This window comes from Chanodichthys erythropterus, chromosome 3 (genome assembly GCF_024489055.1).
Source record: "Chanodichthys erythropterus isolate Z2021 chromosome 3, ASM2448905v1, whole genome shotgun sequence".
NCBI lineage: Eukaryota > Metazoa > Chordata > Actinopteri > Cypriniformes > Xenocyprididae > Chanodichthys > Chanodichthys erythropterus.
In genome coordinates, this window is record NC_090223.1 from 68,039,844 (window position 1) to 68,059,408 (window position 19,565).

Below are 19,565 nucleotides of genomic sequence, written 5' to 3' on the forward strand. Positions count from 1 at the left end.
ATGTTTGTGTTTTTGAAGGAATAACATTTATGCGTGGTTATTGAAAAAACAAAAAACTTAAGTCACTGAAATAAGGCCAAAAAAAGTATAGTAAATCTGTGTTTACTATACTTTAGGGTATTGGAGGTTGTAGAGTAGAGTTTTTGCTTCAAAATTATGTAAAAATTATGCTGCCTACTCCTTCATATAAAACAATATATTGATTTAGTTTTTGTAAGACACTTTTTGCCAAGAAACACAGTATGCGTGGAGGCGTGAATCACCACTGAAAATGGGCCATTCTCACCTGAGAAGACAAAAGAATTGCATAGTAATGAGCTGAAATGACTTGCATATTAACGAGGCATTTCAGTCAGGTAGGCTGTGAAAAAAACCTTCAGTGATGTCTCATCATGATACATGAAACATTCAGAAAAATATTATTAAAGTAATGGTTTTATATTATACTTTAAAATATAATGTATTTCTGTGATGCAAAGAGTCTGAATATAGGCTTTTAGTTTAAAAGCATGCACATTTGGAGAAATATTGGATTCTCATATGCTTATGTCAATTTTCTATACAGAGGAGTTATATTTATTTAATATTCATTGTCATTACTATGAGCGCTGGTGTTTTCAATTCATCCTTGAAGTCGGAGGGCGCTCTTTGTGCATTTTTAGTCCACAAATTCATCTAAAAGAAGAAGAGGCTATTCCATGAATGGAGTTTCCAATTCATACTGCAGCCGGAGGGCGCTAAAGAAACAAAAACTCATCTAAAATTCATCTATAGAAGAAAAGAAAACAGGAACTAACTGCATGTCTTCTAGAGCTCCCTAACCATGACTTTTACATCCAGATAAACACTTTAAGACAATAAATACACGATTGAGACGATGAATGCATGTATTGCCTCTGAATTTGCATCTGAATAGCGCTGGCTCCATGGGCGTGGCCGCATTAGTGGGTAATGAGCTGAATCACGGATTTCTGACATGGCTCTCTTTTCATACAGATTACATAAACACAGAAGGTTTGTTTTCGATTTGACTTACATGATTTAAAACCTGACATCTTAACGTTTTTTTAGACATAAGTTTAATTTTTCTGTGATTAGTATTCACTAAGTTACAGTTCATTTTCTGAGAACTATCAGATTGGACTTCATTCAGAGGGAGAGGAGAAATCACGCATCATGTTAGTTTTCATTCATAGACAAGTTGTTAAACCAATGACAGCGCGGCATAGCTGCTGAAAGGGATGGGGATTAGCACTATATAAACAGGTGTTTCGCCATAGGATTTCAGTTCTCTCCTAGAGCGATGACTTCAATCACTCTTCGCTGATATCCAGCTGAAGCCTTCGCCGCCTGGAAGAAGCTCTCGCCGCCTTTGAAGTGGCTCCCACAGCGGACTGCTGCACTCGCCGGACGGAGACAGCGCCGCCTCGAGCCGCCCGCTTCCCACTTTCTCCCGTCTGCCAGCCCGTCTCCTGCTGCCATCCGGCGCGCCTATCAGAGTGTTTTCCTGCGGTTTATCACCGCTCTAAATGACCTTTTCCTAGCTGTTCTCGCCACTCTAAAAGAGCCCCTCAAATGCCGTTTTCACAGCGGTGGCATTGCTGCAAATGCCGCGCCACTCGTGGCACATGCAGAGGGACGACGGGCACGGTGAGTGCGTCTGCTGCCTTGGCACACCCCACGCAGAGGCTGCGCTCACCGGGACATCATGCAGGGTACCCCCAGGATCCTCCAAATGAAATTCAAGGCTTTTTAAGACCTTTTTAATACCATTTTAAATTAAATTCAATGCCAACTTCGTACCCATTCTGACAGAAGTATGAGGGGAAAATGTCAAATCTGTATAAATTTTTAACCCTAGAAAATAATTAATTCGGCATATATTTTTATACCTATACTATAAATATTTTATTTACCATAGGCCTACTAAATGTAAACAGCAGTGTCTCTCTCATTGTTACAGAGTGTAATATAATTGTATAGGCTAATACTATGATGTAATTGATGTAATACTACTAATATACTAATATAATACTACTAATATAATACTATTAGTTGCAATAGTCTGGTGCAACTTCTCACATCCAACAAGGTGCATGGAATAAAAAAAATTAGTAATTTAGGAACAAAACCAGCAACACTCATAGATGCCAGGGAGGGGTCAGAAATAAACAAAAAACTGAAGCTATATATATCAACTTTATTTTGCCAAAAAATAAAAATCTCTCATTGTTATTAGTTTTTAACATTTAGTGGAAGTAGGCTGTTTTCCTTTACTTCATGCTAGCTTAAATAAAATTAAAATCTTGCACTGAACAACACTGTACAGAACAAATACAACCCTTGTATATATTTGTACACTCTTCTGTTTCTTGACATGGTAGCATCGGACGCGTTTCGGTGATTTAAAACGACGCTCGTGACTTAAAGTCGAGTGCTTTTACTGTAATTTAGGCGAGCGCACTCATAATAGAAGCGACGCGGTTGAGAGCGCGGCTCATGGTTGCATAGCAACGACAGACGCAACTGGAGCGAAAGCGCATTGGAAAGAAGGAGAATGCCGGCGTGGCCGTGTATGTGACGCGTACTAGAGAATAATAATAATAATAATAATAATTTAGCGGGCCGGATTATGCGGGCCGGCAGTTTGAGACCACTGGACTAGACTATCACAGAACGCTGACATAATCAGCTACCCAATGATGATTTTCATTCAATCCGAGCACAGATATTGACTCGTATTACTCGTATAATACTCGTACTTGGCAGAAGTGCTTTATCCGTACCGGATACTCGTTTCAGCCGAGTATCCGGCTCATCTCTAATAATTTACCTCACTTGCCTAGTAACCATAGTAACGGGTGCGCGAGCTTTCGCGCTTACTGCTATGACGTGGAGCGCGAGTTGCACTCAACATTACGCTGCATGAATTTTTAATTAGCCTACACTAGTAACAGTTCATTTTGTTACGGTATGAACTTAATCCTAGGAAAAGTTAAAAAAATAAAAAAATAAGACCTTTGTAACGAAATCCAAGACTTTGTATACCAAATTCAAGGCTATTAAGGCCTTAATTTTAAATTATCAAATTTAAGACTTTTTCAATGCTTTTAAGACCTCGCGGGTACCCTGTCATGTTCTCACTGCGAGAACATGAGTCTTGCCTCTCTGCACTCGCACAGATCGCCTTCAGTGAAGGCGGTCCAGCCGCTCGCGCCCTCCCGTCTTCTTCCTCCCGCGAGCCGGCTAGGAAGAGACAGCAGGGTAGAGCTGATCAGCGCCCAGAGTTGTGCAAGTTAATGCCAGCTCAGCCCCCGCGTGCCTCACCCTGTCCCACTAGCAAGCAGTCACCCGTCCTGTTCTCCCGCCCTGAGCTGCGTCCCTCTGTAGAAGCGAGCGACCGCGTCTCATTCGGCGGATCAGAGGAAGAGACACTCGATGACTCCATGTCTCTCGCAGCCTCTGAAACGGAAGGATGGGCCGGTGACACGGAGGACCCCGCCCACCTTCCCACGTTTGAGCCCATTGACTGCAAGCCAGGTATGGATGCTGAGCTCTTCCGCATTCTCTCGAAGACAGTGGAGGAATTACACCTCGAGTTGGCCCCACAAGAAGAGCCATTTCGGAGCAGGCTTGATGAGTGGTTCCTGCCAGGTCGTCGCCAGGCCCCTTGCCAACGCTATGCCCCGTTTCTCCCAGAGGTGCATGACAAGCTGACGAAGTCGTGACGCGCTCCGTATTTTGCCCGCCTACGTAGTACACATCATTCAGCTCTCACCACTGTGGACAGCTCTGAAGAGAAGGGCTACGAGCACCTACCGCCCCTGGACGAAGCAGTGGCGGCTCACCTCTGTCCCCTTGTGGCTGTGGGCTGGAAGGCGAAGAGGGCCCTTCCATCCAAGCCCTGCAGGACCACCTCTGCCCTGACCGGCAGAGCCTACACATCCACGGGCCAAGCTGCCTCGGCACTGCACACCATGGCAATTTTCTAGGTGTTTCATGGCCAGCCTGGTCGTGCTCAAACGCCATTTATGGCTCAACCTGACCGAGATAAAGGAGCTAGACAAAACGGTCTTCTTGGACGCCCTGGTCTCTCCCTCCAGTCTCTTCGGGCCAGCAGTAGAGGACGTTATGGAATGCTTCACTGCAGTACAGAGTTCCAAGCCATGCAACACTTCCTGCCCAAGCTCTCCAGTTCTGCTTCCAGCCGCCCCAGGTCTGCGCCGGCTCAACAGAACAAACCTGCCCCCTCTGCCTCTCAGGCAGCAGCTCCTAAGGATCAGCACCAGCGCTGACTCAGGAAGGAAGAGGATGGGGCAAAGTCTCGCCAAGGCTGGACCACCCCAAAAGCTCCTTTGTTCAATTTCCCCTCCGCCCCGTTTAACTCCAAGCATGGGAGATATGTTCAGTGTTGTGGGCCCAAAAATGTTGCATTCATGCAAAACGGCGTTCTCATGGTGAACACAATAAATATTTTACCTTCTCAAAGACAGAGCAATTCTCCTCTTCCACTCTCTCCGGTGTATGGACCCCCAATCGGCGGTCCGTCATCCGATGCTATTCAACCTCTTGTCACACGGGCCGAGGCCTGGCAGGCCATCCCCGGAGTGTCAAGCTGGGTTCTGGGGACCCAGGGGCTACTCGCTGCAGTTCACCCGACAACCCCTGCATTTCAGCAGGGTGCTTCTGACTTCAGTAAATATGGACGACTCACACGTCCTCCGAGCCGAAGACTTAACTCTGCTGAGGAAGGGAGCTATAGAAATAGTCTCCCCCTCAGAGAGCGAGTCGGGGTTCTACATCCATTATTTCCTGGTCCCCAAGAAAGATGGTGGTCTCAGACCCATCTTAGATCTCAGACTCTTGAACCTCTCTCTCATGAGACGGAAGTTCAAGATGTTAACGCTGAAGCAGCCCCGGGGACTGGTTCTGCTTGCTGGACCTGAAAGATGCATACTTTCATATCCAGATAGCCCCCCGTCAAAGGCGATTCTTGAGATTCACGTTCGAGGGTGTGGCTTATCAATATACAGCCCTTCCCTTCGGGCTGTCCCTGGCTCCTTACACTTTTTCCAAGTGCATGAACGCGGCGCATTCCCCACTGAGACAGATGGGAATCTTGGTTCTCAATTATCTCGATGACTGGCTCATTCTAGCCCAGTCGCGAACCGAGTTGGAGCATCACAGATCCGTGCTACTCAGCCACATGGAGTGCCTGGGACTCAGGGTCAATTTTGCCAGCGTATAACGTTCCTGGGTGCAGTTCTCGACTCAGCCAGCATGACGGCTGTAGTCTCGCCAGAGCATGCTCTGGCCATTCGGCAGCTCACAGCATCAGTCAGAAACTCTTCCAGAGGATGTTAGGGCTGATGGCTTCCACCTTCCCAGTTCTACAGCTCGGCCTTCTTCGGATGCGGCCTCGGCAATACTGGTTGAAATTTTGGGTCCCTCCTCACGCCTGGCGGCAAGGCCGCCTGCGTCTCAGGGTCAATCGGGCCTGTTTGACAGCTCTGAAACCCTGGATGAAACCTGCATGGTTCAGTGAAGGAGTACCCCTACAGGCGGTGTTCAGAAGGACGGTGCTCTCAACAGATGTGTCCAACACAGGTTGGGGTGCTCTTTGCGAGGGCAGACCGGCCTTCAGCTCGTGGTCCCACGAGGAAAGCCATCTGCACATCAACTGCCTCGAGATGCTGGCAGTGATTTGAGCCCTTCACGCGTTTCAGGCACACCTGACAGGACGCCACGTTTTAGTCCAGTCGGACAGCATGACAGTGGTGTCATATATAAATCACCAGGGCGGTCTTTTATCCAGCTACTCTGGCGAAGCATCTTCTGGAATGGGTATTACCGAGGCTACAGTCGCTCAAAGCGACTCACATACCCGGGAGAACAAATTTCGGAGCAGATATGCTATCTCGGAGCAACGTCCCCTCAGACGAGTGGATGCTCCACCCCCAGAGGGTTCTCACAATTTGGGAGATCTTCGGGAGGGCAGAGGTAGACCTCTTCGCCTCAGAAGACAACTGTCACTTCCCAGTTTATTTTTCGAAGGAGGTAGATGCGCTGGCCCACGTCTGGCCCAGCACCCTCCTTTACGCTTTTCCCCCAATCACTCTGATCTCGCAGGTCATCAGATGAATCAGGGAAGACAAGCACAGAGTCCTCTTAGTGGCCCCGCTCTGGAGGAGCCAAGTTTGGTCCTCAGAGCTAGTCAGGCTTTCCAGACTTCCTCTCTCAGGCGAACAGGACAATCTGGCATCCTCAGCCAGAACTCTGGGCTCTGCACCTCGGGTCCCTCGATAGGAGCTTGCAAGCCTCCCAGGGGACGTGCTAAATACCATCTCTCAGGCAAGAGCCCCGTCCACAAGATGCCTCTATGCCCAGAAATGGTCAGTCTTTGTTTGCTGGTGCTCTGCACGCAACATAGACCCAATGGAGTGTGACGTATCACAGATACTGTGTTTCCTCCAAGAGCGTTTAGATATGGGTTCGACGGCTCCGGCCTTCTCACTTGTCCGCTGGTTCCCTGAAGATTGAGGAAGGCCAAGGTGTAGCGAATTACAACAGTTCAGCTGTGATGTGATAAATGTATGAATTACTTTCTCCAAATCTTGAAAGAAAAAGTGTTGATTTAAGTCTGGAAATGATTCTCAGTTGATAGAAGCTGTTTTTAACAACTGAGCTAATTAGTTTTTCAAGACAAAGCTCAGAGTCAAAGATAACACCTACATTTTTTGCATGTGATGTAATATATGGAGTAAGACTGTCTAAGTAATTGGCTATAGAATTTTTTTTATTGTAAAGCTGAAGGAAATGATTTTCCATCCAGCATTTAATATTCTCAAGACAGTCCATGAGAGGTTACTGAGAATCTCTAGTTTTCAGTGGAAGGTACAACTAAGAATCATCAGCATAGAAATGAAAAGACATTTTGTATTTTCTAATTATGTTGCCAAGCGGAAGCATGTACGAATTAAAGAGTATTGGCACCAATGTTTTCTTATGTTCCAGAAAATACTGTAAATATAAAAGCATTATTTTAAAGGTTTGAATATGTTCCACACTTACTGCTGCCAGCTGGTGCAACAATAACCATGAACAACAATTGATCAGCTCCCATGACCAAACATACAACCCCAACATGAAATGTGATGTATACAAATCCATTTCCAAAGGGGAAATTTGAACTGCGTTGCATAGTTAAGATATCTCCGGAAAGGGGATTGGTGCTGTGTGGCAGGTTTGAGGTGTCTTGGCAAAATGGGAGATTGAAACTTTGTGTATCAGTTCGAAGTGCCTTAACAGGTAGAGCTAGAGAGCGGTCCTGATCTGTGAAGAAGATCCGTTTAGATCTGCTCTGACGGACAACAAAAATCTCCCTGAAACTTCCTAGCTCTTCCATCCAGATAGCGAAATTCTGTTTTTACTGTTATCTCTATTTCTTATGCATTCCATTTTTATTATTTTTTAAGTACACAGCAACATACACAGGACAAATCTAAACATTGTCCTGAATGTGTGTGAAAACAACTGAAATGTGTCTGTACAGAAAACAACATGCGATCAGTGCCTCGAGAGAGAGAGAGAGAGAGAGAGAGAGAGAGAGAGAGAGAGAGAGCGCGCTCATACATGATTTTTTTTTAATATAACGGACTAAAATAATGGAAAAAATATCTTAATAGAACATGATCTTTACTTTATATTGCATAATTTTGACAATTTATTGTTGGCTATTGCTACAAATATACCCGTGTGACTTACGACTGATTTTGTGGTCAGGGGTCATATTTAATGGAAACACTGAATTTTATAGTTGTCTTACGGGTGTGGAACGGCATGAGGGTAAGTAATAAATGACAGAATTTAGATTTTTGGGTGAACTAACCCTTTAATTACAAGTAACCAGCTCTAAACCAAACCCTAACTCTTGCTCTACTGTAAGTCCACTTGAATGAAACGACTGAGTGAATTCAGACACTGAGTGCGTCTGAAGAGCTGCTGATTTCACAGTTTGTGCTGCTGTTTAATAATCATTTGAAACTGGAAATTCATTCAGCATCTGCAAACCTTAATTAAACGATTACATGATCAATTAAACAGGAATTTATACCTGAATGATATTATGCTGGAATGAATGGATTCTGTAATATTATCTGTAAGATTATCCTTCTGTATATTCTCTGTTTCTGTAGAGCTGGACATTTTAATAAGGATCAAATGACTGAGTTCAGCTGTGAGAATAAAACCAACCTGTTTGTTCCTCAGTATCTTCATGTTTCACACTGAATGTTTCTTCAATCTTTATTTCTTCAAACTCCTCTTTATTAAACTCAATCTTTATGTCTTCAGCCTCATCTTTAATGATCACCATCTTCATGTCTTCAGTCTCCTCTTTAATAAACGCCATCTTTATGTCTTCAGTCTCCTCTTTAATGAACTCCATCTGTAAGAACATAATAATTAATAGAGTTAAAAGTCTTCAATGACCCATTTAGACAACAAAAAACATTCATAACTAGCGGTGCAATTTAATAAACTTAATATTTCAGGCATTTATTATCTACATTTGGTATTTAAAAAATTATAGATGATATTTATATTAACGAAATATTTCCATTTTGCGGCTAAACTTCACAGTGAACGAGCGCTGCTGCGCACATGCGCGCTAAACAGACAGAATGCAATAGAAGTGCAACAATTCTAAAATATACATTTCGCTAAAATATTTCATGTTGGAGATTAATTGTGCCTTATGTACAATTTTAAAAACTAACAAGTAAGAGTATTTTTTATGATAACTGTAAATGTAAATGGACTATTGTAATGCGGTAAATCGATATACTTTGGGACAATTACTGAGTTTAGATTCATCTTACCAATAAAAATTTAGTCTGTGCATATTTATTTTAATTTTGTGATTTTAATTTCTGCTCTTCTAATAACCATAAAGAGTACTACTGCCAAACAAAACCAGAGAGAAATGTATTCATATATTTTAAAACAATCTAAATATGGGGCACAAGTCATTTCAGTAGCAAAAAGTGTTCCAATCAACCTGAATTCCATATATATATATATATATATGAGACCAGAGTATAGATTAAATATGGGCCTTGACTACAGTGGGTAGTTCCAGTGTGAACAACAACCATGCATGTCACTTCAGCAGGCTGCATCTTACTCTGTCACTCTTTTCATAGCTTTTGCTGGCTCTGAAACACTCACTTGGTACTTCTCCTGCTTTGTCTAGCAAAAAATCACTCATCACTTAATGAAAGCTTACAAATGAAGGCCTGATTGTTTCAGGGGCCTTGACACAGGTTTATTGATTTTGAATTTCTGTGCTACTTTTGCTATATTTTCACACTTAATACAATGATTTGGTAATCCTCTTGTACTCTTGTGCTAAGAAATAAGACAGTTCTCTCCCAAGTGCTTCCATTGTTGTCAGTATTAAGTCTGAGAATGATTCAGTGGGCTATATAACACTTATTTTTTAAGAAATTACTTCTCTTTAAATGTTTTGTTTCTCATCTTACTTACCTTTTAATAAAAAATATGACAAACTTACACCAATATTTTTTTTATTTAGCACTATTTAGTAAATGTGTGTATTATCTCTCTCTCTATCTCTCTCTCTGTATAATATATATATATATATCAGTGGCGTTCTGAAATGAGGAGGCACATTTTTTTTTATGAATCATTGTAAATTCATGTGCATTACTCTTAAAATTGACACATCTTCCTTGTTAAAGGAACATTACTTTACAGTACATCAAAAAAGAAACCAAAGACAATTCTATTTTGTAATTTTACATTAACAATGCAATGTTCTATTTATCAAAACCAAGTCAGTCTCATCAAGCATCAAGTGTTTTAAGCATTTCTACATCCATTCCAAAATAATAACTAAAGGCAATAATAATTTAAACAATATATTTTATTTGTTTTTTGCGGTTTTTCTTTTGAATTGTCAACCTAGAATATTTTGGATCATCAGTCATGCTCCATTAACACCGTCTGTCACAGACACGAATTGTATTTTTAATTTCACCAAGCTGATTGCACTAAAAAACCCACAGTCATCATGCTTTCAGACCATTTCAAGTTTGATTTTGATGTGACATAAAGCGGTGATATCTAACTGGGTGATCTGTTTACTTACTTTTCGATTAGTCTTCCGATTGACGCCATCATTTGTTCAGTCAAACCTACGCGCAGAACGCGCACGTCAACGAGAGGCGGGATTTATCGCACAAACCAATCATATCCAATCATAGCGCGATGGAGACATTGCCTTCTCTCACGTGACTTTCCCCCATTCATTCTCAATCGGTCTTTGTCAGACACGTGATTTTGTTGTGTGTGACGTCACCGCGGCGCCATATTTGTGGTATCCCTGCTGACTGTGATAATGAAAGAGATTACGCGGGTTGAGATAACAAGCAAATAACTCGCAAAAATGAAGAAGCACAAGAAAAACGTGAACAATTTAAAAACTATAAATATCTCGAAACCCACAACATTTCACTAATGGCTGGGTGCAGGATTTATATTCTGAAGGAAGGACTGCGATAACACAGTAGTAAACGATAATGATGATGATGTCGTGTTAACTGTATATCATAAGTGCATGATTAAGGATTGTTTAGTGTTGTCATCAGGAAGAATTTTAAACTAATACTACCCCTTTTTCATGCATTTTTTTCTTTATTGCATTAAGTACATAAACCAATGTATAACACGATAAACATTGTTCCAATAAACAAGGCATCATCAGAGATGGATGTAGAATTTAAGTGTATTTTATTATAGTACATTCTGATATAGTATACCTTTTAGAGCCAAAATAATTTGTAAATTATTGTCCTCCATCTACCTCTGTGCTCTCTGGGTCAATGACATTATGGGTCTTTTTTCTTTTTCTTCAAAAGGCCTTCATAATAATAAAAACAAAGATACGTCGTGCAAGTTAAATATCTGGTTTACAGATTGTGTATATTAGTAATTATCCTGTTAATACTATAAGTGCATATACCTGTGAACTCATAAAATAAATCTACAAATCAGCATGAAAAATTTAATTATACATGCTTTATTGTTCATGCAAGACTGGATAAAGCATAAGTACATTTTTACACTACAATTCAACAAAAGATTCAAACATGCGCTGATTGGATGGTTTCTCTGTGAAAATCTCAAAACAGTCAATAATCTCTGCTACTCTGTATTTAAACAAAGGAGACATATTTCTGTGCAAATCATCTGTCTGCCCATACAGCTGAAAGCTTCAGGTTTGCATATAGATATGACACAGTTTCATTGAATGTTCTGTCTCAGGGGAAACTTGAGAAGTGTTGTGCAGGCAGATCAAATCTGAGGTACATTAAGGTTCACAGAAGCATTTGAAATTTGTATTTGTTGCGTCTGGAATCAGAGGCACCAAAAAAAATAAATAAATAATTGTAATAACGCCATAAAGGTTCCCAGGTTTGGCAGACACGTATAGTACATTAACATCATCATCTCCAAAACAAACATCAGACATCCTGTACATATCAAGTCGGTTTACTTCTGCACATGCAGATCACCATCTCCTCCAGCCTCCTGCATCTTCTCAGTGTGAAGATGATCACTTTCTCCCGCCTGATGGACCATAGTGTCAGCTGACTGACTTGGGTAAAGTTGGTTTTATATTCACAAATTCGGACAGCCGTATTCAATAGCCTTGTTAATCACACTACATTGGACATTCACAAGTAAATATGCCATTAAACAATTCTTGCCTATTTTTATCGACTGTGAAAAATGTTGTAAGTTGACAATCGTCGGTTGTCAATATCATGTCGCTGCTTAAAATTCGCAAACGTTAATTTATTGCATATTTATTGGAAAGTCTGAATTTATCAGAAGTCTGAATGTGCGAATATAAAACCAACTTTACCCAAGTAGCTGACTGGATTGTTTTTCCTTACTTAGTGTCTGTGTGTGCATCTCAATCAGCTCTGAGCTCTCCTGATCAGTTCCCTAACTACTGAACTAGGGAGCTGATTGAGACACAGCCTGTGTTTAATGCTGATGTGGCCTTAATGTAGGGAGGGATGGTGTCCAGTTGGGTCAGTCTCCATAATCTTTAAGCAGGCTGATCTGCAATGAAATCAGAAGGTTTTTAGCTACATAACATAAGACCACAGCTGTAAAAAGTAGTCAGAAAATTAGAATCAGCATATGGATACAGAGCAAAAATGTCGTACCTTAAGTATATAAAATAAAAATGCCTTAGTAAAATTAAGAATAAAAAAAAAAATTAGGCCTAGACATATTCAAGTAAAGGGATTCAGTTTAAATTGACTATTGTTTCATAGCACATAAAATCCAAGCAATGCGTTGCTATAACGTTTGCTACTTTAGTAAACAGAAATCTCTAACTCACCTTTGTGAAAATGTAGCATACGTGAATGGAGATATCTTGACGAAAGTGATGTTTTGCGTCTCACCGCGGCAACCCATGCGATTCGGCGCCTCTGTTACTGCCTCTACATACTCTCCGTACAGCCTTTTTTCAAGTAGGAAACCGACTAAATCTAATCTCGTAGTAAAGTTTTTGACATTTTCTATTGTGGGACATATTATTGCAGCTTTTCACACAACAAAAGTGTGTCATTTTTACAATGAAAAGAAGCCAAAGAAGAAACAACTCTGCACTGATACAGAGATTGTTTGGATACCTCACAAATGGCGGCGACACCCATAATGCACTTCGGTTTTCACAAGTGTGACGTCATCTGACAAAGACCGATTACCCCCCACAAAACCCACCGCACGCCGGGGTTCTGATGATTTTCTATGGATTCCTATGAGACGAAAAGGGAGGCACGACTCCATAGCAGTCTATGCTCCATGTAAAGCATGACTCCTCTGTGTAACTTTACCTGCGGGTGTCGCTGTTGGGCAGTGTTCCTTAAGAAATACGCGTGATTGCGCTCTTTTTAATGTCATAATTTGTAATATTTGTGTTGTTTTATATGTAATATGGATTATTTTCTCATCCTATTTTTTTGAGGAGGCACTGCCTCCCTTGCCTACTCGGAGGAAACGCCCCTGATATATATATATATATATATATATGTTAAGTCAATAATTGTATGTGAGAGAGTCAGCTGTAATATCATTGCGTTCCTATTGGTCAGTGTTAGAGAAGCTCAGCTTAGCCTGACAGTTAGCCTGCTCCAGACCAGGCTAGTTTCCCAGCATAAGTTGCCAGAGTAACTGAGTTTGAACTAATTTAAGTTTGTTTTATGAAACAGAATTCGCTGACAACAAGTCTGACTAAGTAAAATAAGCTTGGCTTGTTTTCTAATTTTGTTTTATGAAACAGCCCTCAGCACGTGTCGTGATTCACTGAATCATTGTTTGATTCAATTGACTCGGAGTTGAAAAGTTCAGTTTCTCCATCATGACTCTCCAGAGACTGAACTCGTGTTCATGATAAACTGATTTATGATATATATATATAGATAGAAATGAGACGCAGGTTTACTGTTTCTCATCAGTGGATATGAGTTTTACTCACACAAATATCCTTCATTACAGTTAGATAAAGAATCACAATGTTACATTAGATAGTAAATTAACTCATTTCACATCGCTGGTAAAACTATTAAAACTGTTTCTGTCGATTAAAACAGCTTAAATTCTTAAAACAAACCTTTATTCAGCAGAATCACAACAGATGCAGGAGCGCGGCGCAGTCTTATGACGTCATGTCGTCACTCCAAAATAAAAGTCATGCATTGTCTACAATCACAGAAGTGCATAAAAATCCAACTATTTTACCAGATAATTTGTGTATATTAAAATAGTAATATTAAAACAGTGACAAATATGGTACAAACAATGTTTAATATATATATCCGGGTATGCTGGGTGGTGAGTCATGAAAAAATGTGGCCGATGCAGTTTACATTAAGCGTTTTTGAATGTTCAATCAATGTATACTAAGGTAGTGATATTAACAGACCAAACTCAGTAAACACCATACTAATAAAGTAGCAAAGGAGATGAGCCCAGAATTTGAACTCAATTCGTTTAATTAGCCTCCCATAAGAAACCGTTATAAAGAAAAAGCTTTTAACATTGCTTATATAGCCTAGGCTACTAAGTGATATTAAAAGATCAAATTCTACAAAAAACTTTTTTTTTTTTTTTTTTAGCCTATACTATGTTTTATTAGTATAGTGTTTACTAAGTTTGGTCTTTTAATGTCACTGTCTTAATAATACATTTGTCATGATCACCGTCAGTTCCTGGACTACATTTCCCATCAGCCTCTCTGCCAGTCACCTGCACACACTTCGCACTAATAACTAATCACCACACCCAGCTGCAGCTCATTACCAGGTCTATAAAAGTCTCTTATCATATTCTGGACTCATCTGCTTTTCTGTAGTATACTTTATTAGTATGATGTTTAGTAAGTCTGGTTTGGTAATAACTCTTAGTAAATTGAAAACGCAAGTGGACTTAACGTGGCTCAGTGTTAGTTTACTCATTTCCTTGCTCATGACAAATAGCATCACAGCAAAAAGTAATAATATGTTGGACCTTTTATTGAGAGTAGCCTACATTTACCTGTTAAGACGTGCCTTCACAAGCACCTGTAAGAGCTTCTGTGATGTTTGAGTCGATGGAGGCGCAAAATATGCTGTATTTTTGATCCGCTAGGTGCCGCTAGTGTCACACAAACAATATAATTCACCTTGAAACGAATCAGTTTAGTTAGTTAACTGCTTAAATGCATAATAATTTGCTTAATTATTTTGCAAGTTGATTTTCTGATTTGTTTATTTTTTTTCCCCAAGCAAAATTAATCTTAATAATTATTATTCATTTTGTATTTAGTTATGAAGTTAGTTTATGAAGGCTTGTTTTCTTTTACAGATAAAATGAGCCCAAAAGAAATTTAATTCAAACTGAAAGGTCAAAAATGATTAAATTTCTACGAGAAGGATGCAGTACTAATGCAATACTAGAAATTGCAGTTAAGGCATGACCATTGGACAGCAAAATGCTCATTGGGTCGGCAAAGTCAGACAAAAACAGGTGGAGAAGAAAAGACAACAGGGCTCGACAATAAGGACTGCCAGAAGGCATTGAAATTTCACCGCTGCCGCCTCCTCCCCCACTCAGAACACTGTTGGGTTCACCTTCTTTCTGCGCTTGCTCTGCCAGCCGTTGTAGATGCGAGAAGCACAACGCTTCACCTTGTGGTACAGGGAGCTGATGTAACTGAGCATCTCCTCGTAGCAGCTCCCCGGCTCAGAGTAGCTGGCAAGGATGCTGTCGTTGGAGAGGTAACATAGCGAGCATAGCTCCTGCATCAGCTTGTTCTCACGCTGTTTTGCTTTTGAGAACTGGGTTACTATTAGAACCAGGTACAGGTTGATTATGAAGAAGGAACCCATCTGAGAGAAACAAAAGTCACTTTAGTTTACCATCATGAACATGAGAAATCATTCTAATATGCTGATTTGATTCTCAAGAAACATTTCTAATTATCAATTTTGGTATGGATGTGTATTTCTTGGCATCCATTTTATCCAGGATTCTGCTCAATTCACACTCAGGAACTGAACTGTGATTTTAAAGTCATTATCAATTCAAATTCCTGAATTTGAATTTAAACTTAGGACTTTGAATTCTAAATAAGGTGACACATAGGAAGCTTTTATAGGAAACAGATGTATCTATTTGCAATGTCACCTGTAGAAATTTGTATATACTAAAAAACAAAAAAACAAAAAAAAACTATGGGGTATTTTGAGCTGAAACTTAGACACATTCAGGAGACACCTTAGACTTAGAACGTCTTTTTAAAAGATGTAATATAAGGCACATTTAAAATGTAGAGCACTGTTAATGCCCCTTGACCTAAGCTAAAGTTTCAATAAATTACCTCAGTTTAGACACTCAGTTAAAGACATCTCTAATTTTTGTCTTGAACACAAAGTAGAAAGGACAAAAATATAGCAGAGGTCTGATTGTTAGTTTGATTGCAGTAAAAGTAGTAGTGCAGGGTTACGTCTGTTATTGAGTCATTTGTTTTGGAAGCTCTGTGCCTGCAGGACTACATTTCATTCCCATCCAGCTGTATCATTTAGCATTAGACCTAATGTTTGAAACCCTGTTTTTCTCATTCTTTCTGTGCTGTCTACTGGATTACTTTTCTGGTTCTGGAAAGACATTTTGGTTTTTAAAGAGACAAATTTCTGTTGTTCACATAAAAACAAAACCATGAATCATGAATTTTGATTTCCGCAGTGCATCCACACAGTTGGCTTTAAAACAGCTGATTCAAAACACACAATTTTACATAATTTATTATAGCCTATTTTTACACACTGTACACAGCCATACCAGACATCATTTCAAAATATTGCTTAAGAGTCCATTTGGGCTCAGGATTTAAGGGATGTCAGAATAAAAAATACTTGGATTGTTTTCAGCTGGTCACAGCACTAATATCCTTGAATATTTCCTTATGTAGCCATATTTACAGTGGAATATTTCTTTATGTGGGTGTTTCTTTGAATATTGGCACTTGAAGAATTTTATAAAATAAAATAAACACTCTTACTAGTTGTCCACTAACTAGCATTCTCTGATGGAATTAGTTCATGGAAATGTCCATTTTAACATTTTGGGTTAGGTCAGCTAGTGTTCAAAATAAATATTTATTCGAAATATACACAATTGACTAATATTTTCAAACTTTAAGCATAATTTAGTAAAATATCTGACAAATTACAAATATCTGAAAAATGCCATGAATAAAAAAAATATATATTTTAGGAACAACTTTAAAACTAATATACCTAAAATGTATTTAAAAAGAAACAGAAAAATAAATGGCATGGTATTTAAGTTAAATTTTACATTTTACATATAAGAAGGTTTATCTGGACATAAAAGGAAAAAATAGGTAGAAACAAACAAACAAAAAGAAAACTTGTTTTAGAATAACCTGCTCCCAGAGGTGTCATCTTATGAGCACAATCCAAGCCCTATTATGTTGACACAGGTGAAAACCCTTCAGGCCCTCTTTTATAATTGCATACCCTGTACTGTCATTATAGCCTGGCCAAAAGGGACACCATTTGGTGTGGTTGGAGCGTGCTTAACAAGACTTTGTCCTTTCAAGAAGAAAACTGAGCAATAAAAAGTTGTAAAAAGCCTCATCTATCTTTGGAGTAACTAGGGCCTTTGACTTAAGGGAAAAGAACAATGATGCTTACTATTGCATTTCCATTCCCACAGCATCCAACAAAAAGACCATCAGTCATGTAGAAAATCAAGAGGAACGTACCTGGAATATCGCAATCCAGGCATATCCAATATTATCAAAGTTCACTGCCCCTTTGTGCGGGTTGAGCTCCCCGGCCTTACACACACTGTAATACTGGTTCCAGTTAACACAGCTGCTGTTGCTGGTCCCATCCAGGCCAGAGTAGGCATGTCCCGGTGGAGATGCGTTTAAAGTGCACTCAACACCATACTTGAGGAGGAGCACCTCACTGCAGCGCAGCATGAAGGGGTTATCCTCACCGTCTTCATTCATGCAGTACGGACTCATGAACGACAGATTGTAAAGGATGTGGAAACACAAATGAAAAACAAATCAAAATATATCAACAGACTGTAACTGAAACATTGTATCATTGGCTTTGTGCAATGCAATGCCATCATTACAAATCGCAATGCCGTCGCAGAGTCTGCCAAGCAATTCTCCACTCTGTATGAGAAAAGATGGGCGGAATCCATTTCAAGTGCTGCACTGGGTACACTTCATCAAGCCAAATGGAATAAACCACATGTTTTGCCCTTTACAAAGGATGTGTCCCTGCAGCACAAGTTTCTTGCTACTAAGCATGCTAAGTGCATGAAGGACCTTGAGGAAGAACCCAACATCAAAAGCTTTGGGAATCTCGCACAAGTGACTTTGACGCAGGTGGTACTATTTAACAGAAGAAGGCAAGGGGAAGTTTTAAAAAATGGAACTCCAGGCTTTCACATCCAGAAATTGTACAGAGTTGAATCCTGACATTATGATGGGCCTTACTGAGTTTGAGAGGTAGGTTGCAAAGTACTTTGACAGAGTTGAGATTCGAGGTAAAAGGTCACGAATGGTGCCCGTGCTTCTCACACCTGACATGATCACTGCAATGGATCTCCTCATTAAAAACAGGAATGAGTGTCAAGTCCCCTCAGAGAATGTGTACTTGTTTGCATGCCCATGTGTGCTTTCCCATTACAGAGGCTCTGACTGCTTGACAAGTGGTATCTGTGGACATAAGCAGTTCTTAAAACAAAGTCAGATTAATTAAAACATCTCTTAATGTTGCTATGTGTGGCCATGCAGTATCTACAAATTCTACCAACATTAAATGACATGCTTAATCCACCTATTAAGTGAGAGGAAAGGTTATCAGCAGATACAGCTGCAACAGCTGCTGGAGTATTTTATCCATCCAATAGAAAACAATTGTAGAATTTGTTTGCTTACTATAAAAGCTAGAAGTGTTTTGAGGCCTCTTGGCCTTTGTAACTGTAAGGGTCAGACAAATTTACTTGGCCACTGAGCATATTTCGTTGGTAATTTTCCAACAGACAACAGGTGGCTGTCAAATCAACAAGACCATTGTTAACTGCATCATATGAAGGCATCTTGCCTCTGGGGAGTGTTGACTGGTTTGATACAATGTTTAATTTGGCCCATGGGAAAAGGGTTGACCATCAAATTGGCAGAAGGCCCATGAGAAATGAAGTCAAAAGATGTACAGTAGCTGGAAACTGGTCACCCTTACAAAGAAAATTGTCTCTTACATAAGAAACACCTGCAATTACTATGGCAGAAAGGTCGGGGAGTACATAGGAAGGAGGTGTGGGAGAAGAGCCCCCATAGATTATATCATGGAAAATAACTGTAATTTACACCAAAGTTCAAATTTTTCAACTCGGGCGTCAGACGCGAATTCACGTCATACGCGTAATGCACAAAAAAGCACCATTTGCGTGAAACGCTCAGTTCGCGTAAGAGGTTTTTTTTCACAGCCTACCTGACTGAAAGACCTCATTAATATGCAAGTAATTTCAGGTCATTATTATGTGATTCTTTCATGCAGATTCACGCCTCCACGCATACTGTGTTTCTTGGCAAAAAGTGTCTTACAAAAACTAAATCAATATATTGTTTTATATGAAGGAGTAGGCAGCATAATTTTTACATAGTTTTGAAGCAAAAACTCTAGTCTACAACCTCCAATACCCAGAAGTCTTGTGAACACAGATTAAATATACTTTTTTTGGCCTTATTTCAGTAACTTAATTTTTTAGTTTTTCTTCAATAACCACGCATAAATGTTATTCCTTCAAAAACACAAACATGTACATACATGGTTCTCACATATTATTGTAGCCTAGTTTGTGCTGAATACAGTGTAATGACACTTTTTCCATTAATATGTTTATGAACAACTGGTGAACTACTACTAGCAGTACAG

General features: G+C 40.0%; 2 protein-coding genes across 2 annotated transcripts in view; one reads left to right on the plus strand and one right to left on the minus strand.

Moving 5' to 3' along the window:
- LOC137006246 (zinc finger protein 585A-like) overlaps nucleotides 1–10,216 on the minus strand; it is a 42,245-nt gene extending 32,029 nt beyond the window's left edge. The window contains exons 1-2 of the mRNA XM_067366880.1: nucleotides 10,172–10,216; nucleotides 8,254–8,446 (exon numbers count right to left, since the gene is read on the minus strand). Coding sequence (XP_067222981.1) covers nucleotides 8,254–8,446 — 193 coding nt within the window. The 5' untranslated portion in view covers nucleotides 10,172–10,216. The remainder of the gene's footprint in view (nucleotides 1–8,253; nucleotides 8,447–10,171) is intronic.
- LOC137006201 (gastrula zinc finger protein XlCGF57.1-like) overlaps nucleotides 1–19,565 on the plus strand; it is a 703,714-nt gene that overhangs the window by 651,390 nt on the left and 32,759 nt on the right. The gene's annotated exons all lie outside the window — the stretch shown is intronic.